This window comes from Gigantopelta aegis, chromosome 6 (assembly GCF_016097555.1).
Source record: "Gigantopelta aegis isolate Gae_Host chromosome 6, Gae_host_genome, whole genome shotgun sequence".
Lineage (NCBI taxonomy): Eukaryota > Metazoa > Mollusca > Gastropoda > Neomphalida > Peltospiridae > Gigantopelta > Gigantopelta aegis.
Window position 1 is genome coordinate 50,102,825 of NC_054704.1, and position 22,220 is coordinate 50,125,044.

A 22,220-nucleotide genomic window follows, 5' to 3' on the forward strand; every position below is an offset into this window, starting at 1 on the left:
TTTGGGTGACAGTAAATGAATATGCACACAGTTTTCGCTTTGTTATTGTCTTGTTTCTAAATAATTGGCACATGGAACAGTTCATCGGGGCAGAATAAACACATACAGGCTGGGGATAATAAACAGAATTTCAAACTTGCTACTATATATTATCAAGTTTAAGTCCCTCGTGAAATGAGGTTCCTTTATTGCTAAAGCTCATGACAAAGATAACTTATTTCACTTGGTACTTAAACTTGATAATACATAGTGGCCCATTTAATATCATCTGTATACGTTCTTGGGTAGTCAAGTATGTTCAGTACTAAATTCAAAACATTTGAAACCTGTTTACTAGAAAGTTATGTGACTTTGTAAAACAAATTGTGGATTGGTCATTGTCAAAGCTGACCACCCAGTCAATTATGAATTTCAATCAGTTATCTTGTACCAGAAACATCCAGTAGTTCACATCAAGATTATTAGTCCCCTGCTGGAACAAAAAAAGGGACTATAGGTTTCATCTCCGTTATCCTGTAACATGTTGTGTATATCTTTATCATATACTGTTACTGATCATGTTTGAATTTGATGGTGATATCCCCATTTTTGGCAGAGTTATGGCCCTTGAACTTAGGCGATACAAAACAAATTTGGGCCCGATATTTTGTTATTATTTTACAGATAATGAGCAGTTGGCTAGATCAGGCACAAACTGCTTGGAAAACCTTGTCATATCTAACGGCATCAAGTTTTCATCGGATGTTTGGCAGAATACATGCTGCTGTATGCTGGACATTTTCAAAAGTACCATTCCACATACGTGAGTTGTGGCAATTTACACATTTTATGAAATTCTTTATCTTTCAAAGTTTGCACAGACTAAGTTTTCAAGTTGGTGCTTACATTATGAAAAAAAAAGACGATTTTATTCTTAAAATTTTATATTTGGATTTTGCTAGATCCCCCTTGAATTTTGAAAAAAAAAGTACAATAAATGTAAGAAGTGTACTTTTGGTTGATTTTGGAGTGTTGGGGGTAAAAACATGTTAACCACTGGAAATTGTCCAATTAATTAAAACAAATTAATTCCTGAAAGTTTTCGTATATAAAGTGAATTTTATTTTTGTTTACAGATTATTAACATGGTGTCCTGACAATGGGGACAATTTAGAGAATGCAGCAATTCAAACAGAAGAACTAAAAGACTCAAATCAGGTTTTTACATCAGTCTGTTTTTTTCTGTTTATACATTTCTTAATCATGTACACATTATTCCATTTGAATTGTGTCACTTTACATCTCCTTACAATTGCAATACACTTGGGTACATAATGTTTCTCTTTTCAGGACACTGGAGATTTCCAATGCAAAATTGCTATTGAATTTTGTTTGAACATTACTAATGCACCTGAATGTGTTTGAAGAAAATCTTATAATTTTTTTTTTTTTTTTCATTTATGAAATATGGATTTCAAGTGAATTTACAGTGTGATATGTTATATTTATTATGTACGAAAAGTGCATGAAAAGTGACTGACATCGACCTTAGAGTGGAATCTGTTCCTATTACAGTCAGTTTGTTCTGGTGTTTGAGTCACTATGTAAAAAGTTAAATTAATATTTTTCCGCAGGGACAGTAAATATAATGGTCTGTATTACCACAGGAACAGTAAATATAATGGTCTGTATTACCACAGGAACAGTAAATATAATGGTCTGTATTACCACAGGAACAGTAAATATAAATGGTCTGTATTACCACAGGAACAGTAAATATAATGGTCTGTATTACCACAGGAACAGTAATATAATGGTCTGTATTACCACAGGAACAGTAAATATAATGGTCTGTATTACCACAGGAACAGTAAATATAATGGTCTGTATTACCACAGGAACAGTAAATATAATGGTCTGTATTACCACAGGAACAGTAAATATAATGGTCTGTATTATCATAGGAACAGTATATATAATGGTCTGTATTACCGTAGGAACAGTAAATATAATGGTCTGTATTACCGTAATTTATTTTCAGAATGCTCCAGTCCTCAAAGACAGTAACTTCGACAACCGAGTACTGGTACGTTCTGACAGCAATGCCAGCACTCTTTCACAAGACTCCAGAGATCACAAGATTCCCAGATCAAGTGAGTGGAAATAGAACAAGTTATATCTCAGTGAAATTACATAGATAACACCAGCTTTAAAAATTGCTACCTGGTTGATTCATAAAAATCAGCCTTGTTCATTTTTGTTTTCAGTTATATATTTTTTCATACATTAACCTGACTTCTCACCAAGTATATCCCCCTCCCTCCCCTTAAACATGGACTAGTCCAAAAATCCCAACAGCTAATAAAATGGCTGTAATCTTCCATTGTGTCTAAGGTATCCACCTCCAATCACAAGACTACCTTTTAATCATTCTCTTATGATTTTATGATGCAGCTTTTGTTCTCCATTTTTATCCAGACCATCCTGGGTCTGTTTGCTTCCATTTTTTTAGCATTTAATAATTATTTTTTAAATAATAAAAAAAAAATAGTTATTTATAACATCCAAAATTAACAGTACCTAAAACCGATTAAGATAACCTAATGCTATATTTTTCTAATATCATATCATCAGGATTATTATTGAGACAAATTTTAAAAGTAATAAAGACATGCATATCTTTTCATTAACATATTTTGTGTCAGTCATTGAATGTGGCTTTAAATATCCATGACTGATTCAAACAACAGTCATAGACTCCGAGTTGGTGTCGGAACACAACATCATTTGTGAAATTATTGGATGTATTTAAATGATAAAAAAAACTAATCACAGTCAGATTTACTTTTAACTAATAAGAAAATTGTTAAGTTTTATATATTCTTGACATTAGTTTTTATGATATAAATTGTTATTAATTTCAATCTTTACAGAAATTCCGTCTGACCAGAAGTTGTTTCAGGCCTTGTTAATCAAGTGTGTTGTTCAGCTGGAACTCATTCAGACGATTGACAACATTGTGTTCTTCCCTTCCACTAGCAAGAAGGAAGATGCTGAAAATTTAGCAGCAGCACAGGTTAGCAGTAACATATGTAACCATCAAAATAGGTTCAAGCACTCTATCCTGCACACACCCTCAATTAAAGTAGAATTTAATTTTTGCAACTTAAAGGGACATACCCTAGTTTTTAAATACTACGGCATATTGTTTACTATTGTAGCTGTTTTTTTGATAATTGAAATCATACTTTACTTGGATTTTATGGTTTAGATTATCAGTTTCCGTACATTCGAAGTGTGTTTGGTCATCATGGTGTTTTTAATATTACAAAATTCATTTTTCATTTTTAAAAAGACATGTGCGTCTGAGAAGTAACAGTTATGGAGTCGAGTTTTAGTCTATTTTTAGAGGGTATTTCACCATTTCAAAGTCACAGACTCGTGTTTCACTCAATTGTAACTTTATCCAAATGTGTTACAGGTTTGTAGATTAACTAAACTTAGTGTTAATTTTCATGGGTTGAAACTAGGGTCTGTCCCTTTAATTCTTTTTTAAAATTGATTTCTTTTTTTTCTTTTCTTTTTTTAAACATGCAGTAAGATGACACTATTAGTGACACCAAAGAAAAGAAGTCTGTTAGGTGAAACTTTTAATTCCGCAGAATTTTTGTTTGTTATTAACCAATAACCAGTTCTCTGTAATACTGACAGTGTATTGTGTGATTTGCAGGCGAGTACGGATGACGTGCAGGTGTTCGACCCAACCCAGCGTGAAGACCAGGGCATGTACCAGTTCCTCAACTCCACACAGCTGCTGCTCCTCGTCGACTGCCTCTTCGAGTCACACAAGTTTGCCAAGGCTTTCAACTCTAACCACGAGCAGAGGAATATTCTGTGGAAAGCAGGTAGGAATAACGAAAAAAATAATTAATATTTGATGTCAGGAAAATTGAGACATAGTATGACTGAGTAAGATGCATTTCAATTAAATGAATTTTAGAAGGACCTACTGTAAAGGCCCATTTGTATAGCAGCTATTTTGTGATAAATGCAACTTCAGATATATACTGATGGAAAGGAAAAATATCCTCATGTCAGGAAATTAATTGTGTAGCTGACAGTCAATCTCACATTAACGACATTCACTCCCATATTACATCTACCCATTGGGCTATTTTTCGTTTCAGCCAGTGCTCCGCAACTGGTGTAACAAAGGCCGTAGTATGTACTGTCCTGTCTGTCGGATGGTGCATATAAAAGATCCCTTGTTGCTAATAACAAAAAGTATCCTATGCAGTGGCGACAGCGGGTTTCCTCTCAATATCTGTGTGGTCCTTAACCATATGTCTGACGCCATGTAACCGTAAATAAAATGTGTTGAGTGCATCGTTAAATAAAACATTTTCCTTTCTTCCCATATTACATCTATAAACTTTACAATGCTAATGGTGATTGACATTTGGTCTACAATGAGTTATCTTATTTCTTTCTCATATATCTTCTATGCATTTGATTGTATATTTAACCCATACTTTAGGCTGTCATTTTGCCCTTTCTCTTGAGTGTCCTTCCTTTATTAGTTTGATTAGTGTGAAGGAGGAAAGTAAAAACATATTGGTTTTATATTTGTGAACTATTTATAAACTAAAAATTATTGTATGAATGAATTCAAGTTAAATGTACATGCTAAATTTGTTTTGCTAACTTGCTAAGAGCTGAATTTACAAAAGGTGATCAATGTGTGTTTATTGTAGATGCATGTGTCTTAAAAGTACATAGTATGACATGTGTGCACATAGCTAAACACTGAAAATTGTAAATTATTAAATATATCCAGCTGTACAGTAAAGTTACCTGTGACAAATGGATAACAGCCTTTTTGATAATTCGGCCCTAAATGTCTTTAATTTTATTTGGAAAGGTTGACAAATGTATGTTGAAATGTAATAAATAGTCTGGGTCAGATTGACATACAATGCTTAAAAGGACATTCCCGAGTTTGCTGCATTGTAAGATGTTTCCGACTAATAAAATATTTCTACAATTAATCTTACATATTAAATATATTTTCTTGTTTAGAATATCATTGTCTGTATAGTCAATGTGTTTCTGGTCGTCTTAATATTTGTAAGAAGCTCAAACTGGATTTTGTCTTCAAATAATTTTGTACGTACGAAAAAAGATATTTTAGGAAATAAAATGAAATTTAACCTAGTACAAATATTAGAATGATCAGAAACACGTTTAATATACAGCCACTAATAGTTTATTTAGAAAAATATATTTGATATGTGGTTACAAAGTCTTTGTTAGTCGATAACATTTTAAAAATGGCAGCAAACTCAGGAATGTCCCTTTAGACACCTGTGATTATAAAACAAAAAGAGGCTCCGTAAATTGGGCCCATTATGTTTATATTTGTCATTTGTTAGACTTTATAACTGAGCCATTGTTTAATTTTGTTCACATTCACAGGCTTTAAAGGTAGGTTTATGTCTTATTCCAGCTGTCCGTGTTTAGCTAGTAATCTAGTGTTAGTGGCTGGTTTTGGCGATATCAACATGTTCACTTGATTTGCTTTTTCATTTAAGTACTACAATTATAGTAATATATTGATAAACATCATTTGCTCCTCATTGGAGCTGAATACAATGGTTTTTAATGTGTTGATACACATCACTTGATTGGTCATTGGAGCCAAATACTATTACCATTTGAAGGTAGGTAGGTAAAGTATTTATGTGCATATATGCCACGAAGGCTTCACGCACGCCTATCACAGGCTTAATCTCTGACTTTCGTCAGTGACTAAGTCCGGGACAGGAGGAGGAGGAGGGGTAAGTTTGAAGTGAGCGGAATTTGGAAGTCTAAAAAGCCTAAGTCTACGGAGAATAATCTGTACCCTAATCATGTCCGGATTAAGAAATTAAATCCAAAAATATATTTGACTGCTCGGCCTGAAAGGTTTTAATGTGATTTGAGCATATTGAACGGGCGCCAAAGTAAAGTGCGTTAGACTATTTATAAAAAAAATAAACATAAGAATTTTGAGTCACGGCCAAAATTTTTAAAGTCCAACTAAACCCAAAAAAGGAGGTTACCTGTCCTAGTTAAGGTTGGCGCCGCAGGACTCATGGCGAAGTGATGGACTGCTCAGGCCAGAAGTTGGGGAGTGCTTCAGTCAGGAAATCTCGGTTCCATTCTACGACTCCTTGGTAGATGACTTGAAGCACCAGCTTGAGAATATGATGTAGAGTCACTAATGACCACGTGCCCAGTGTCCATCCGCGTTGGAACTGTAGCAAGAGGGGCCACCACTGTCAGTGGAGCTGACAGCTTTGGGCCGCCGTTTGATTGCCATTTGGTCGAATACTATGTTTCTCATATATTGTGTTATAAATACAGGCACGGCAGGTGGGTGGGGGGGGGTGGTGCTGACTGAGATCGAGAACACAAAGTGCCAGAGTGTCTAACACGGTTTACTACCAATAATATTTTTGACTGAGAAAATCCTCTGCCGTGCTTGAAATAGATGCATGCTCTGTGTATTGTGTGGATGTCTCTTCAGATGACTTTATTTCCTTATTTAATAAAGCAGTAGATAATGGCATGACATTCATTGTATCCTCAGTCTTATCAACCTTTTAGTGTGTTAAATACCACTCCATTGACAGATCACAAGTAAACGTTTTTCACCAAAATACCGGCAATACACAATAACCCATGTTATTAGACTGTACACTTTCTTTAGAAGGCTTTGCCTTTGGCAACAAATAGCTTTGCTCCAACATTGATAGCATGTTATGATTCTAAAAGAGATTATGCGTTGTTTTTATACGCCCATCTATGATGGGTCATATTATGGTATGGCGTTGTCTGTCTGTCCATCCGTCTGTCCATTTACTTTTTCTTGTCCGGACCATATCTTACATACAGGATCATCAAACCTCACGTGTAGGAACAACATGGGATGATGGTGTGTTGCGTACTATTACTAGGTCACTGACCTACTTTTCATGGTCTACTGCACATAACAGTAAATCCTTATCTGGACCACATCTTGCATATAGATGCATACAGGACCATAAAACCTCACATGTAACACAACTTGGGATGGTGGTGTGTCGCATACTATTACTAGGTCACTGTGACCTACATTTCATTGTCGCAAATAACAGTAAATCCTTGTCCAGACCATATCTTGCATACAGAATCATCAAACCTCACATGTAGACACAACTTGGGATGGTGGTGTGTCACGTACTATTACTAGGTCACTGTGACCTACATTTCATTGTCTATTGCAAATAACAGTAAATACTTGTCCGGACCATATCTTGCATACAGATGTATACGGGACCATCAAACCTCACATGTAGTAACAACTTGGGTGGTGTGTCACATGCAATTACTGGGTCTCTGTGATACAAAAAAATCAAATAATTTGTCTATTTTCTGAACATTATATAGCTTTCCAACAAACTCCTGACGCCCATTGTCATGTACTTCACCGGTACTCTTGTTTCTACTTGTGGTTAAGATCATAGCGTTTGTTTCATCATCGACTTTTTATTGTTGTTACAAATAAGTATTTGTTTTACTTCCAAAGTTATATCGTCCTGTAATTATTGTGGTTTTATAACATTTTGAGCATGATCTGATTTAATGTCAAAGGCTTCTTTCATTTTGTTTTTGTATGAATTTTTCATGTCAGCATTAATAAAGTTATATTATGTATTTATTCTTTAATATTTTATATTTCTTTTCTTTTTTTTGTCATGCAATAATCTCTTGGATTTCAAGAACATATGGGGCGGGACGTAGCTCAGTGGTACAGCATTTGCCTGATGCGCAATCGATCTAGGATCGATTCCCATCGGTGGGCCCATTTGGCTTTTTTTCGTTCCAGCCAGTGCTCCACAACTGGTGTAACAAAGGCCATGGTATGCACTATCCTGTCTGTGGGATGGTGCATATAAAAGATCCCTTGCTGCTAATCAAAAAGAGTAGCCCATATAGCGGCGACAGCGGGTTTCCTCCCTCAGTATCTGTGTGGTCCTTAACCATATGTCCGACACCATACAACTGTAAATAAAATGCGTTGAGTGCATCATTAAATAAAAGATTTCCTTCCTTCCTTCAAAAACATATATAAGATGAGGGCTCAAGAGTGTGTTACCTATGTCAGTTTTAAAATGTTTTTGCCAGTGTCAGTTTTGAGCCTACAGCAATTTTAAACTAGTGATGTTTGCAACAAATAAACATAATTTTTTTAAAAACTAAAATTATCCCTTGAAACTGATGGGAATAGTTTTTGTCATACAGCAAATAATATTGCAGCTATGGCCATTTCTACTGGTCCTGTCAATGGGTGCAAGCCATGCTAGATTGTACATCTAAGTCACTTTCAGTTATGGGGTGGAATGTAGCCTAGTGGTAAAGCGCTCACATGATGAACAGTTGCTATGGGGCTATTTTTTGTTCCAGTCAGTGCACCACGACTGGTATAGGCTATGGTATGTGCTAGCCTATGTGCCATAGCTGATTTCTTGTCATACAAACAATATGAATATTAGTGTTGGGGAGGAGGGGGGTGTTAAAATGTTACTCTGGACTCCCTTCCACCCCCACCCCCCCCCCCCCCCCCCAAAAAAAAAAGAAGGAAAAAGAAAGAAACCATTTTCTAACCAAACTTCCCTTGCTTAGTTCATGTCATCAGTTTGATTGACATCTTCAAAATTGCCAACTCCTCCCATTTTAAGAACCAATGTGATTACCATGTAATGTATGTAAATGTAAGTAATTTATTTGTTTTGGATTTATAAAATTTATAGAATTACAGGTGTGTTTCTAGCTGGTTATATTCTAACTTATTTCTGAGGTTTCAGATTTCTCCAGATCCCATGAGATATTCTTGTTAAATTGAACAAGTTAGAAACATGCATACATATCATCATTCGGGAGTTAAAACCTTGTAACTGCAATTCTGGTTAGACAAAGTTTCAAGGTTTTGACTCTTGAACGATATGAATGTTATGTTTTATACCCCAAGAAGTTTTTAACGTTGAGTACTAATAAAAGGTGTTCCATTACTTTCTACACTCAACATCTATTTAGTGTGGGGGTTATTGGGTGGGGGCTGGTGGGTTCCATTTTGTATTTATATATTATTTTTATTTTTTTTAATAATCACTAATTAGATTTTGTTGCTGTAGATTTATGTTTTACTACATCTGTTTCTATGTATTGCAGGTTTCAAGGGTAAAGCAAAGCCAAATCTTCTGAAACAAGAAACCCAGAGTTTAGCATGTTTGTTCCGAATTCTGTTCCGTATGTACAATGATGAAACACGAACTGAAGACTGGCCAGCAATAGAGAAACGCTTGATAGAGTAAGTACCTTGCAGGGTGTGTAACCGTATGTGGGTAACACATGTGAAACAGCAGAGCCGGTTTAAGGATCCACGGGGCCTGTAGCACAAATAACAGCGGGGTTCCCCTTCCCAGGGGAGAGTGGAAAAATGACCTGTGGAAAATGTACACATTACTGCGGGGCTCACTGAAGCGCAGGGCCCGTAGCACGTGCTACATGTGTTACTAGGATAAACCGGCTCTATGAAACAGCAGTTCATGTCAGTATGTGCCGACGATGGAAATGAAACGGGGACCAGTAGTTGAGAAGACTGACCTGTGTGAGGTGTAAGAGGCTCTCACCACATAATCAGCTATTTTTAATCATTTATAAGTACAGTTAAACCCCTCAAAATTAAATCATCAGTAAACCGTAATTCCTTCAAAAACTGGACAATTTTCATGTTCCCTTTTTGGTGGGGGGGGGGGGGGGGGGGGGGGGGGGGGATGTAGCCCAGTGGTAAAGTGTTCACTTGATGCACAGTCGGTTGACCCATTGGGCTATTTCTTGTTCCAGCCAGTGCACCATGACTGGTATATCAAAGGCTGTGGTATGTGTTAATCCTGTCTTTGGGATGGTGCATATAAAAGATCCCTTACTGCTAATCGAAAAGAGTAGCCCATGAAGTGGCAACAGTGGGTTTCCTCTCTCAATATCTGTGTGATCCATAACCATATGTGCAATGCCATATAACCGTAAATGAAATGTGTTGAGTGTGTCCTTAAATAAAACATTTCCTTGTTCTCTTTTTAAATATCAGTACAGAACAAACCTCTTTAACATGGATACCTCTTAAAACCAAACATTTTACTTGGTCACTTGGGTGTCCTGTTTACAAGGATTTGACTGTATATTTAAATTTATTCAATTTAGCAAATAGGTAATATATCATCATATTCATTAACAAGACAAAGTGTAAAATTAACCACATGTTAGATATTATGTAGTTGTAGTTAAAAATGTGCTGGGGGTGTCATTTCTTTCCTTTTTGTTAATAATATTTACCTTAATTTGTTCTTTTTTAATTGTTGTTTTAGTGTTTGCCTTGAGCCTTTGGAATATTTCTTGTTTTTGCAGTCTCAGCATCACATGTGACCTGAATTGTGTCTCTAATACTAACATATGGGTTTGTTTTTAAATGTTTATTTTAGTGTTTGTCGTGAGACTTTGGAGTATTTCCTGTCCCTGCAGTCGGACAGTCACCGAGAGGCTTGGAGCAGTCTCATGTTGCTGCTGCTTACCAGACTCTTGAAGATGTCTGACGAACGGGTTAGTCCTCTTCATTTTATACCACTAACAATAGTCATATTCAATTCTCTGTCTCAGATATACTGCATCACACTTCAGATTGCACATTATCTTTATAGCTGTATATTTTTCTTTAGCAACACGAAGTAAACTGTTTTGAAGTTGAAACGCAATGCAACAAGCAGATACTGTTTTGTTTTTTGTATAAGTTAATATTGCATTCACAACATACTTTGGGGTGTAGTTTTCACTAGTTTTAGCTCTTCTGGTCTAGACTTTACAAAATATAACGGTGAGATACAGGTATTACTGGCATGTAGTTCAGCTTTAAAGTTTTGTGTCTAGTTTCATTTCTAATAAACTATCAATCCCAGATCTATGCAATTTGAATTATAGTTATACTTATGCATGCGGGGGGGAAAAAGGTAAACATTATAAAAGTTTAATTTGATTTTTAAAAACAAATTGGAAGGTTATTATTTATTTATTTTGTTTTAACTTGCATTGAGAAAAAATTTATGGATGCAACTATCAACAACATAAAATAAGTTTGTGGGAGGTGAAAAATTTAATCCCAGTGAAATGACAACATTAAATGTTTATAATAAAACTGTTTTTGTTTTTCAGTTTCGTGTGCATTCAGCCATGTATTATCCATATATTTGTGAAATGCTAATGTTCGACATGAAACTTGAAATGCGCTCTATTATGAAAAAATTCCTTCTGCGTATTGGGCTTACATTCAACATAGTTCCGACGTAAATCAAGAGATAAAGACTTGCAAGAGCTTGCCAATGTGAAAAAAAGCTAAATCTTGTGGAGTTGCTATCAAGAGTCAAAATGATGTTGTAACCTTGAGTAGCTGCTTGTGCACACTGTAAAATCACCAAGGTCATTATGAAGGATATGGTTTCTCGCATGTTCTATTTGCCATGTGCATAATGATGTATTTTATGCACAGGTTTTGATGGATCAAGACATTACTGCATATTATTTTGTTTTCCATGATAATTTTAGGATGTTTGTAACACAAGTTTATTTATGAATTAATTAATAATTAATATTAAACCAAGACTTAGTGTAAAATGTGAAACGATAGAATCTTAATTTGCATTTTTAGTTTTGTAAAACCTTTTAAAAATATTTTTAGTTATATTTGAACATCATTGCATTGATGTTCTTATTTTCAATTCATATTAAGTTAGTAAAAATATATATTGCAAGTTATATAGCACAACTTACTAGTATATATGTTTTATATTCAGAATGGAAACTACTCAAGTATACCGAAGTGGTCGAGGCCAAAGAAATTAAAATATTTGATTTGATGTGCAATACCTACATACATTGCTTCAAAGCTTTTTTTTCAATTAATTAATTGTTATATTTTCTTACTGATTCAATAAAATATATTTATCTTGATTTGAAAAAGCAAGAGAAATTTACATCCTAAGTGTGAGTAACTGTTCAATTCCTTTTTGTTTAACATATCTTGGCTTGAAATTGTTTAAGTTGGTGAAAAGAAGGCCACATGTCTTGAAGAGGAAGAGAGAAAGTTCAATGTTAGTGGACTAGAGGCTTGAAGGGCTGTATAGAGTGCGTTACAATTGCATACAGATGCCATAAAGGAAAATATAACATATTTTTTGGAATGGATCATTTAAAATTACACTGTTTATTAAGTTTATAATGTTGACATTGTTATATGAATCGTTGCGTGTTTCATCTTGTGCATACCCATATTGTTTTGTGCAAAATACAACTAGTGTCATGTGCCAGGGTTTTAAGTCAAGTACAGTGTAAGTAGCACTGTGGTGTGATCAAGTTTATATCATACTTATACCCGGGAACTGAATAAATGGAAAAAGAAATCCTCTATTCATGGAATGTGTTATCATAATAAATGTGTAAATTCTGGTACAGAAGGATCATACAGTGAAGAATCATTACCGTACTTATTACATTGTCAGATAGGCCTTGAAAAAACCCCAATCCTGAGGAAGTCCTGCTAAGCAATTTGGTAAGCTTTTACAGCAATGTTACTGAATATTGCTATAAATCAGGGCTCGAACTGAAGAATTGGTCTCCCACAGCAAGTTTAAAAAGAATTGATTTGGGTGAAAAGGCCCACCGACGGCAATTTTAAGCCTGCCTATGCCAGTATGGCAATCTTTTTTAAAGTGACTTTTACAGCAAATAAACTTGACTGAAAGGTTATTTTGCTGTATGTAGACGTATTTCAAATGTACAAATATTAAATACTGGCAAATGCTGTGGAGCTTTACTGACGGCATAAAAGTGTCATCGGTGATGCTCCCTGCCTACAGCAATTTATATCTCAACAATGGCATTTGCCATCAGTGCTGTCATCAAGTTCGAGCCCTGATAAATTAGAGGGACTGATTGTATTATTTTATACATAATCCAGGTATCCATTGTTAATCATCTATTTGCAACGTTTATTTGTGTGCAGTCGTGTTGGTTAAATTTTTATTGATTATATATATATATATATATATATCTGGTAGGAATATACTCCTTCTCAGATGTTAATAACAGTGGGACCCATGGGGTAGGGTAGTACATTTACTCATACTCAACATTATTTTTTCTTTTGAGTACAGTGGATTCAAGGACATTGACTAGTTACATTTCACCATTTCCATTCATCACTTTTCATTCAAATATAGTTGCATATATTTCCACTGAAAATTATCTCTGTGAAGCTAGTTTGTTAAGTGTTAATAGGAATTGTGGGGTTATGGCAATATTTCTGTCATCAAGTGGTTCCTTAATTAACTAAATGTATTGCCACTAAATATAATACATTTATTTTTGGTTGTGATTGGTGCACATTAAATTTGTGGTATATAAGTTTGTGTAATTTTTTTTTGTACCAACAAAACACATTCATGTTCTGTTATTTTATTGTTAAATGAAAGTCAGTACATAATTATATTTCTTTTCCATGGTTGCTTTGTCGCTTAATTCTGTAAAATCATCAGATAGAAACAGCAACGAATTTGTTGCCACGTTAGGAAGAGCTAATCATCTCATTCCAAATATTGATAAACACAGTACACATTTTTAATTCTGTTACAAATGTAAAGATGATTAGTTGATGGACAAGTGTTTTTCATGTGATAACAGAACTCTAGCTAAAAGTGACTAATTAGACAATTGGTCCATAGATGCCCAAACACAACTTGAACATGCTACACAACTGATTTGTATGGAGGAGACCGGCTACACTCGTTGAAGTTTTTTTAGATAAAATTTGTACTAAATAAACATGACAGGACCGGATGTATAGTTTGGTATTTAGAGTATAGGGGTTTTCAGGGGTTAATTTTAGTGATTAAAACTGGGGGAAAAACCCGAAACAATAAAACAAATTCGGTTTTGAAGGAATACCGGATTACCGAGGGTTTGGTTTTGAAAGGTTTCACTCTCATATGGATTTATTCTTAATGATTAAACAATGTAAATATCTCACCGCTGCACTTTTAAGCATATCTGTATCATTGGGTTTTTTAATTTGGATTGTAAAATTCTATTTTTGTTTAAATGTCAAGGTCACAGATTAAAGAATTTGATATACATGGATCTGTACTGTATTATTTGTCTTTATCAGCTATTATAATTTTGTTTCTTTTTCTGTGGGATGGATTTAGAATTAACGATGAAAGGTATTACAGTTTACATGGAATTAAACCTTGTTAGCTATCATTATCCTTCTTTTACTCATAGGTGTTGAAACATTTTTTACTTTGGATTTATAGGTGTGGGTTTTTAATGTTTGAACCATGATCTGCAGAGTATTATGGTTTTAAATCTACTAATTACATTTACACTAAATCTGATTAAATTTTAAAACAGTCATACAACCCACTATACTTGTTTTCCAGTAAGATCTGAAAAAAAAACCTAGTAAGCATAATGGATTGGAAGATAATATTATTATTTCTGTTAGATTGCAAAAAAGAAATCTGAAAACTTTAGTAATTAAAATATGTCTGCATTGTTAAAATACATTTTGTGTCAGTAGGAATCATTGCAAAAACTCAACTTACACTACTAGACAACCAAATATATTGTTCCTTTTTACTTCGATATTTTATATCGCTGCAGAAACTGCAAGTTAACCTACCATTGCTTGATTTGTATTTTCTACATGAAATCCAATGTGCATGTTTCCCTTGTTGTACTGAATGCAAGAAGGTAAAAAAAAAAGTGAAAATTACTCTCCAGTAAAAAAGGTGGAAATTACTCTCCAGTAAAAAAAGTGAAAATTACTCTCCAGTAAAAAAGGTGGAAATTACTCTCCAGTAAAAAAGGTGAAAATTACTCTCCAGTAAAAAAGGTGAAAATTACTCTCCAGTAAAAAAGGTGGAAATTACTCTCCAGTAAAAAAGGTGGAAATTCCTTTTATTAGTGGTTTTTGGGTGTCAGGATAATTATGACTCGCTCACACTCTCACACACACACTCTCTTTCTCTTTGTGTGTGTGTGTGTGTGTGTGAGAGAGAGAGAGAGAGAGAGAGACACACACACACACACACACACTGACTGACTGACTGACTAATTATGCTTCAACATAAGTTGTCAGAAAGGACTAAGCAAAGAGGAGTATGGATCCCATAACCTGTTGCATTTCGGGTGGACACTACCACAAAACAAAATCTCTTTCATAAGATATAACAAGAATAACAAGAGAATAGTCAAACCCATTTGTAAAGGCTGCCTTGGTATATGTGTGTGTGTGTGTGCATGCCATTGTGAAATTTATATAAAGTTTAACACACGTGTACATGAACGAACCCATTTATATTCACGTGTTCCTCATAGCAGGTTTGATTCTTTTGTTCATATGTAACAAATTTCCTCGTTTTTTTTTAAATCTCTTATTGTTATCTACCTTCCAGAAACCGTTCTTTAATTGCTTTTGACACTTGCATTTTATTGTAGTTTGTTTTTATTTATATATTAGTTATATATCATAAGATATTATTGTTTTTCGTTAAAACTATTAGCTTTCACATCATAATATAGCCAACACTTGTACTCTGTACAGATATTTAATATATATGTGCATGTATTTATTTGTTTTTTTATGTTAATTTTTTGTACTGAACTGAAAAGGTGTAGATCACTGAATGTTTGTATATATGGCAATTTACATTCTTGTTTTGTTTGCTTATGCTTCAGTGATTCTTGTTTGTTCATGTAAATAAGAGCATGTTAAAATCAGTTACATTTTGCTAGGGAAGATTGTTACGCATGTAATGTTGAGTTAAAACTGTCATAGAATTTGATAAAAACCTGTACACTGTCATGGAGTGTTGGAAGTATTTTGAAAAGAAATGGTACAAGATTTTCTTTTAAAATCTGTTTTTATCAAATGAAAAAAAGTTTAAAATTGATGACAGGACATTTCTACAATAGACAAGATATCTAAAGGTTGGAGACTAAAATCAATATTGTGTGACTTGGCCTGATAAACCCATAATGTTCATGATAGAAATACTTAGTGCCAGATATTATATGATTATTCAACATATGTTAAGGCCACATATGCAACCAATTGTTTAATCAGACTTCATCTTTTAACATCATCAAAGAAAACCAAGAGTACAGATAAAAACAAGGCTAACCTTAGAACAAATTAGTCACTGTAACCCAACTAAGACAATTTTTAAATTTAATTTCGTCAATATATCGTTTTTAAAGATAAAAATAAAAATTTCAAACAGAATAAAGAAAAGCAACAAAATACCTGTCAGCAGACTAACCAACTACTAAAAACAAAAATTATGGGTCAGCTAAAAGCAAAGTATTTTTGTAAACTTTATTCTTAGTCAAGTTAGCGTGTTTCCTCTGATGACTGAGTCAGAATTGCCAAATGTTTGACATCCAATAACCGATGATTAATTAATTAATGTGCTCCAGTGGTGTCATTAAACAGAATAAATTTTAACTTTCTTATTCAAGCTCATTGATGGTACATCCTGGTTCACCATGCAGATAAAATATATACAGAGCAGCCTTTTATACCAGGCTTAAATAATAACAAGTGTACCGGTAACCAAATGTGAAGTTAATCATATTTTTCAATATGCTGTTGTATATTTTCTGTATATGTTGTTGTGGTGTAAATAATTATTCTGTGATATAGCCTCACATTTTTGATGGGTATTAAACTTATGGGTTCAGTAGAAAAAAACAGTTTATATTTATTGACTGATAAAATGTACAGTACAAAACATCCAATTGTATATTCATAAGACTGCACAAGTATGTCTGTCAATAATTTTATTATCTTCAGACATCTGTTTGAGAAATAAAACTATTCATTTAATTTTGATTTTGTGTTTGTTTTTGTTTTTTTAGCTCGGCCAACATGTTATTCTATTTAAACCTTTTACATGCTTATTGGGGTTCATTTTGAATTTAGAGATGGAAGGGTAAAGGCGAGTAAAAATAAAATTATCAATTTAGTCTACATGTTTGAAACCCGCTACATTTTACATTAGTAGCAAGGGATCTTTTATATGCACAGATAGGATGGCACATACAACAGGCTTTGATATACCAGTCTTGATGCACTTGGGTGAACAAGAAATAGTCCAATGGACCCACCGACTGGGCATCCAGCAAGCACTTTACCACTGGGCTACATTTTGCTTCTTTAATTGTAGAGTGCAGGAAATTCCATTTCAGGGAATCTAGTTTTCAAACATTTTCAAGGGAGCATTCCCCTGTACATAATTGTGCTAAGAGAGTCAAAGTGGTTGAGATAATTTTCTAAATAGTCCTACAAAGTCCTAATTAGTCCTAACAACGTAAAAATTATAAAAATGTATATGGCAATTCCAGCCTTCAGACTACAATGACAGAAATGGTTAACCCCCAATTTCCACGGTCCCAGAAAATAGATTTTTCAAATTGTCCTATTCTCTATACTTTTATTATTACAGTATCATTTTTTTTTATGAAACTGTCGGCCCTAAAACGTTTGTTGAAGTGTGTTTTGTTTAACAACACCACTAGGGCACATTTATTTATTAATCATTGGCTATTGGGTGACAAACATTTGGTAATTTTGATATATAATCTTAGAGAGAAAACTAGCTACATTTTTTTATTGGTAGAAAGTGATTTTTTTTCTATGTGCCATCTCACAAACAGGATCACACATACCATGACCTTTGATATACCAATTCTGGAGCACTGGCTGCAATGAAAATATGGCCTGTGCCCATTACTTGAGGTTGTGCCTACTCCGCTAACACCTACCGCCATCTCATATTGTTCCTGCATGAGCCGGCTTTCCACGTGTAAATATTGATTTTATTATTTCATTTCAACTTATTTCCGTGCTTATATCCAATTACGGTTCAAGCACGCTGTCCTGGGCACACACCAGCTATCTGTACTGTCTATCCAGGACAGTGGGTTAGTTGTTAGTTAGTTGTCTGGGCCGAGTTGTCCCCCGGGCCGAGTTGTCTGGTCCCCTCTAACTCTAAAACAAACCCTAAATATTGAAAGTGGGGTACGGGTTGAACTCATTCACAGTATTCTGTTTATAGTAATAAATGGTATAATTATACGTCTGTTTAAGCACACGTTTCAGGCCTTAGATTTCATGAAAAATCACGGAACAAAAATTTTTTTTCCAGTGGTTGTTATATTGAGTCAGTGTTCGAGATTAAAAATTTTCGGCAGTATCCCAGTTGGATACTAACATTTCTGGGTTCTTGAAGTCTGGTATCCAAAATTAAATTCTGGTATCCCCAGGATATTGGGATTCCGTTAATCTCGAACACTGTGAGTACGACTATTCAGTAGAACCTAAAAACGGTTTCCACTCGGTTCTCATGATCACAAGGCACGGAACCGAAAAAGTGTTTCCCATGAAAGTTGAAATCCTATTGCCTGTGTTTGCTAAAAGTTAAAACAAGTGCTAATCTACCCAGCAGAATGGCTGGTTTGGCAAAAAATGACTCGACAGGCATCAAAATAAGTGAAGAACAGTCAATAAGATTACCAGGATGTTGGCAGATGTCAAACAATTGGAGAATGGCACTTCATTCTCCAAACAATCGTGGGGGCGTGACATAGCCCAGTGGTAAGGTGCTCGCTTGATGCCCAGTCTGTTTGGGATCGATCCCCGTTAGTGGGCCCATTACACTATTTCTTGCTCCAGCCAGTGAACCACAACTGGTACATCAAAGGCCGTGGTATGTGCTATCCTGTCTGCGATGGTGCGTATAAAAGATCCTTGCTGCTAATCGAAAAGAGTAGCCCATGAAGTGGCGACAGCATGTTTCCTTCCTCAACATCTGTGTGGTCCTTAATCATATGTCCGACGCCATATTTGTAACCGTAAATAAAATGTGATGAATGAATGAATGAATGAATGAATGTTTAACGACACCCCAGCACGAAAAATACATCGGCTATTGGGTGTCAAACTATGGTAATGCAAACACAAAGTGATGATCAACATCAATATACAAATTCAAGATTTAAACAAAAAAACAGTGTAAAGAACTGTGCAAAAATACAAATAGCACAGATAGATACTGACTTTTAATCAAAATTTATTTGTGTTGTATTGGCCATTCTCAAAGAGAATGTTACACCCCTGCACCACGGTGATGAAACATTTCCTTCCAAACAATCATTGAGCATTAGTGTGTATTCAAATATAAGATCCATATCCAAGTATCAATGTTAATACCATTAGAAGTGATAAGATTGAAGAACCAAGTACTGGTGGATTTTGTGTGTGTAACAATGGTGAATGTAAAGTACAACTTGATAAATTTTTCGCAATCAGCGTTGCCGCTAGAAATTTATTCTAAGGTCAACGTGCCTCGATTGATGGAGATTTTTTGAGGGCATTACAGGCAACCTTCAGCCACACTTCACCCATCAGGATTTTATCACCTATGTTTCTAGACTGATAATCGGCATCATTCCCAACCATTCCTCAAAAGCTATGTTGTTTTTTTATTCCCAATTTTGGAGTAAACATTTTTCAATCGGTATAAATAATTCTTTTTTTTTTATTATTATATAAATGCATATTTTGAAAACACTACATAAAAATAAATATTAATTTGAATAAATACCAGTATATGTATAGTATTAGTGTTTTCGATTCTAACAAGGTTTACTCAGTCTTGGATGTTTTTTAAAATTAAATGAAACTGAAAATTTTGTAAAACAACGCTAAAATTCCCAAAGTCAAAGCCATGGATGTCAAGTCAAGTTTTAGAAATAAAACCCTGCCCATTCAAAATAAATAAGTGTCAATAGTTTCATGTTTTTGTAATAAATCAACTTTCAGGAGTCGCATTTGTGTATGATGACCAATTACTAACATGCTGGCTTGGACGTGAGTTTGTTTAATTTTCAGGGCATCGCAGCATATAACTGCAGGCCTCTCAGACCTCCTATATTTCCTATATTTTTTTTATAGGATCCTATAAATCTCCTATATTGAGATTCATTTCCTATATTTGACTCGGTTGCTTTGCCAAAATGCCGATGAATAAAATATGTTATTGAGTTATATTCGCAGTGAAAGGCAGGCAGCCTGTCAGAAATTCAGAAGATGCTTTGAATGTGCACCAACTTTCATATTATCCTGGATACCAGCATGGACTGCTGGCAAGCCTTGGTATATATATTTTCGACATTATTTTATGAATGTCAATTATATTAGCTAGACCATAATGTCACGCATGGTATTGTTCCATTTTGACGAAAGTGGGTCTAAGCAACCCATAAATGAATTAAAATCCACTGTCATTGACACTGTCGACTAGTTCTAATGGCGAAAACATGCTTACATTTGCACGTAAATTAGGGCGAAAGCGAAAGGTCTGCTAAGTGCCCATAACTTGCTTTTTCACAAAGCGCTTCATTTGCACGCTTTGCATGTGTATAATTGGAGCTTGCGTTCGTGTACGGTGCACATTCCAAATTCAACAATGGTACGATGTCAACTGACTATCGAAGATCGAGGAAGGGCTATTGCTTGGCTTCAGGATGGCAATACGCAAAGAAATGTTGCTCTGAGACTTGGTGTCAGTCAGAGTGTCTTTGGCCGACTGTGGCAACGGTACCAAGCAACGAATTCTGTTCGAAATCGTCCACGTTCGGGAAGACCCCGAAGCACTACAAATAGAGAGGACCGCTACATCACCAATATGGCTCTACGTCAACGCACAACCACTGCACGCCGATTACGTGACAATCTGCGGACTGCGACTGGAACTCGAGTGTCTGATTAAACCATACACAATCGTCTGAGAGCCAATAATCTACGCTGCCGTCGCCAGGCTGTTCGACCACCACTCCTACCACGTCACAGAACGGCCAGACGTCACTGGTGCACGCTTCATCTGCGGTGGCAACGTGTTCAGTGGGGGTCGAGTGATGTTCACTGATGAGTCCAGGTTTAGTCTCCAGTTCAACGACGGTCGGGTTCGTGTCTACAGACGTCCTGGGGAGCGCTTCGCTGACGTTAACGTTAGACAACGTCACCGTTTCGGTGGTGGCAGCGTCATGGTGTGGGGCGGCATCTCTATCCACCACAGGACCCCCCTCTATGTGGTGGATGGCAATCTGAATGGAATCCGCTATCTGAATGAGATTATCCGGCCGTTGGTTCTCCCAGGCCTTCAGCAGATTGGCGGCGGGGCAGTTCTGCAGGATGACAATGCCAGACCCCACCGCGCCAGGGTGGTAACGGACTTTCTCAGACAACAAGGTATCGCCAGGATGGATTGGCCAGCATATTCGCCTGACTTGGCCCCAATAGAGCACGCCTGGGACGAATTAGGCAGGAGAATTCTGGATAACCATGCCCCTCCGGCCAACCTTCATGATCTGGGTCAACTTCTTATGGCAGAGTGGAAGGCCATTCCCCAATAGTTCTTCAGACGTCTGATCAACAGCATGAGGCAACGATGTGTCGAGTGTATTCGCGCCAGGGGTGGATTCACACACTATTAAACGAATGTTCTAATGTGTAAAATCCATGTTTGATAACCTTCAACTTTGACAGCATGTCATGTGACTTTCTTGTATACAGTGACGTTTATTTGTGTTTTTTTGTAAATATGAAACAATAAATTAAATTTTTGGTGTAGTTTACATCATCAATCTAATACACTCTGAAACTTATTTGGTTATAAATTTTTGACCCTTAAATTCTTTTGAGTAGTATATATTTGTTCAAGGTTGAAGATTAACATGAAAATCATGGTCGCCAGCAGGGCCACTTGAAGAAAAATCTTACTGGCCCTCTCAAATTCAACTAGCCCTCCAATTTAACTGCACAGCCAAAATAAAAACTAGAATGTTCTTTGTTGAATAATAACCATGTTTAATAATAGCCATGTATATAGACCGTTTGCGTCGAAAGGAAAACGATGAATTGGCATGTAACTTCATAAGGATGAAGTTAAAATTCATATTAATAAACGTATTATTAAGTTTTAAACCCATACCAACCCAAATAACTTTTTTTCGAAAACGAAATCCATTACAGATAAAAATGTTTCATT

General features: G+C 35.4%; 1 protein-coding gene across 3 annotated transcripts in view; it reads left to right on the forward strand.

Annotated features, from left to right (window-relative positions):
- The window catches only part of LOC121376272 (brefeldin A-inhibited guanine nucleotide-exchange protein 1-like), a 60,875-nt gene extending 43,873 nt beyond the window's left edge, over positions 1-17,002 (forward strand). For 2 of the 3 annotated variants that reach the window (XM_041504101.1, XM_041504102.1), the window contains 8 exons: positions 664-802; positions 1,116-1,197; positions 2,021-2,132; positions 2,913-3,055; positions 3,710-3,884; positions 9,232-9,370; positions 10,542-10,659; positions 11,266-17,002. In XM_041504101.1, coding sequence (XP_041360035.1) covers positions 664-802; positions 1,116-1,197; positions 2,021-2,132; positions 2,913-3,055; positions 3,710-3,884; positions 9,232-9,370; positions 10,542-10,659; positions 11,266-11,400 — 1,043 coding nt within the window. In that variant the 3' untranslated portion in view covers positions 11,401-17,002. The remainder of the gene's footprint in view (positions 1-663; positions 803-1,115; positions 1,198-2,020; positions 2,133-2,912; positions 3,056-3,709; positions 3,885-9,231; positions 9,371-10,541; positions 10,660-11,265) is intronic. The other variant, XR_005958428.1, reaches the window with a different exon arrangement.
- The last annotated feature ends 5,218 nt before the right edge of the window (positions 17,003-22,220 follow it).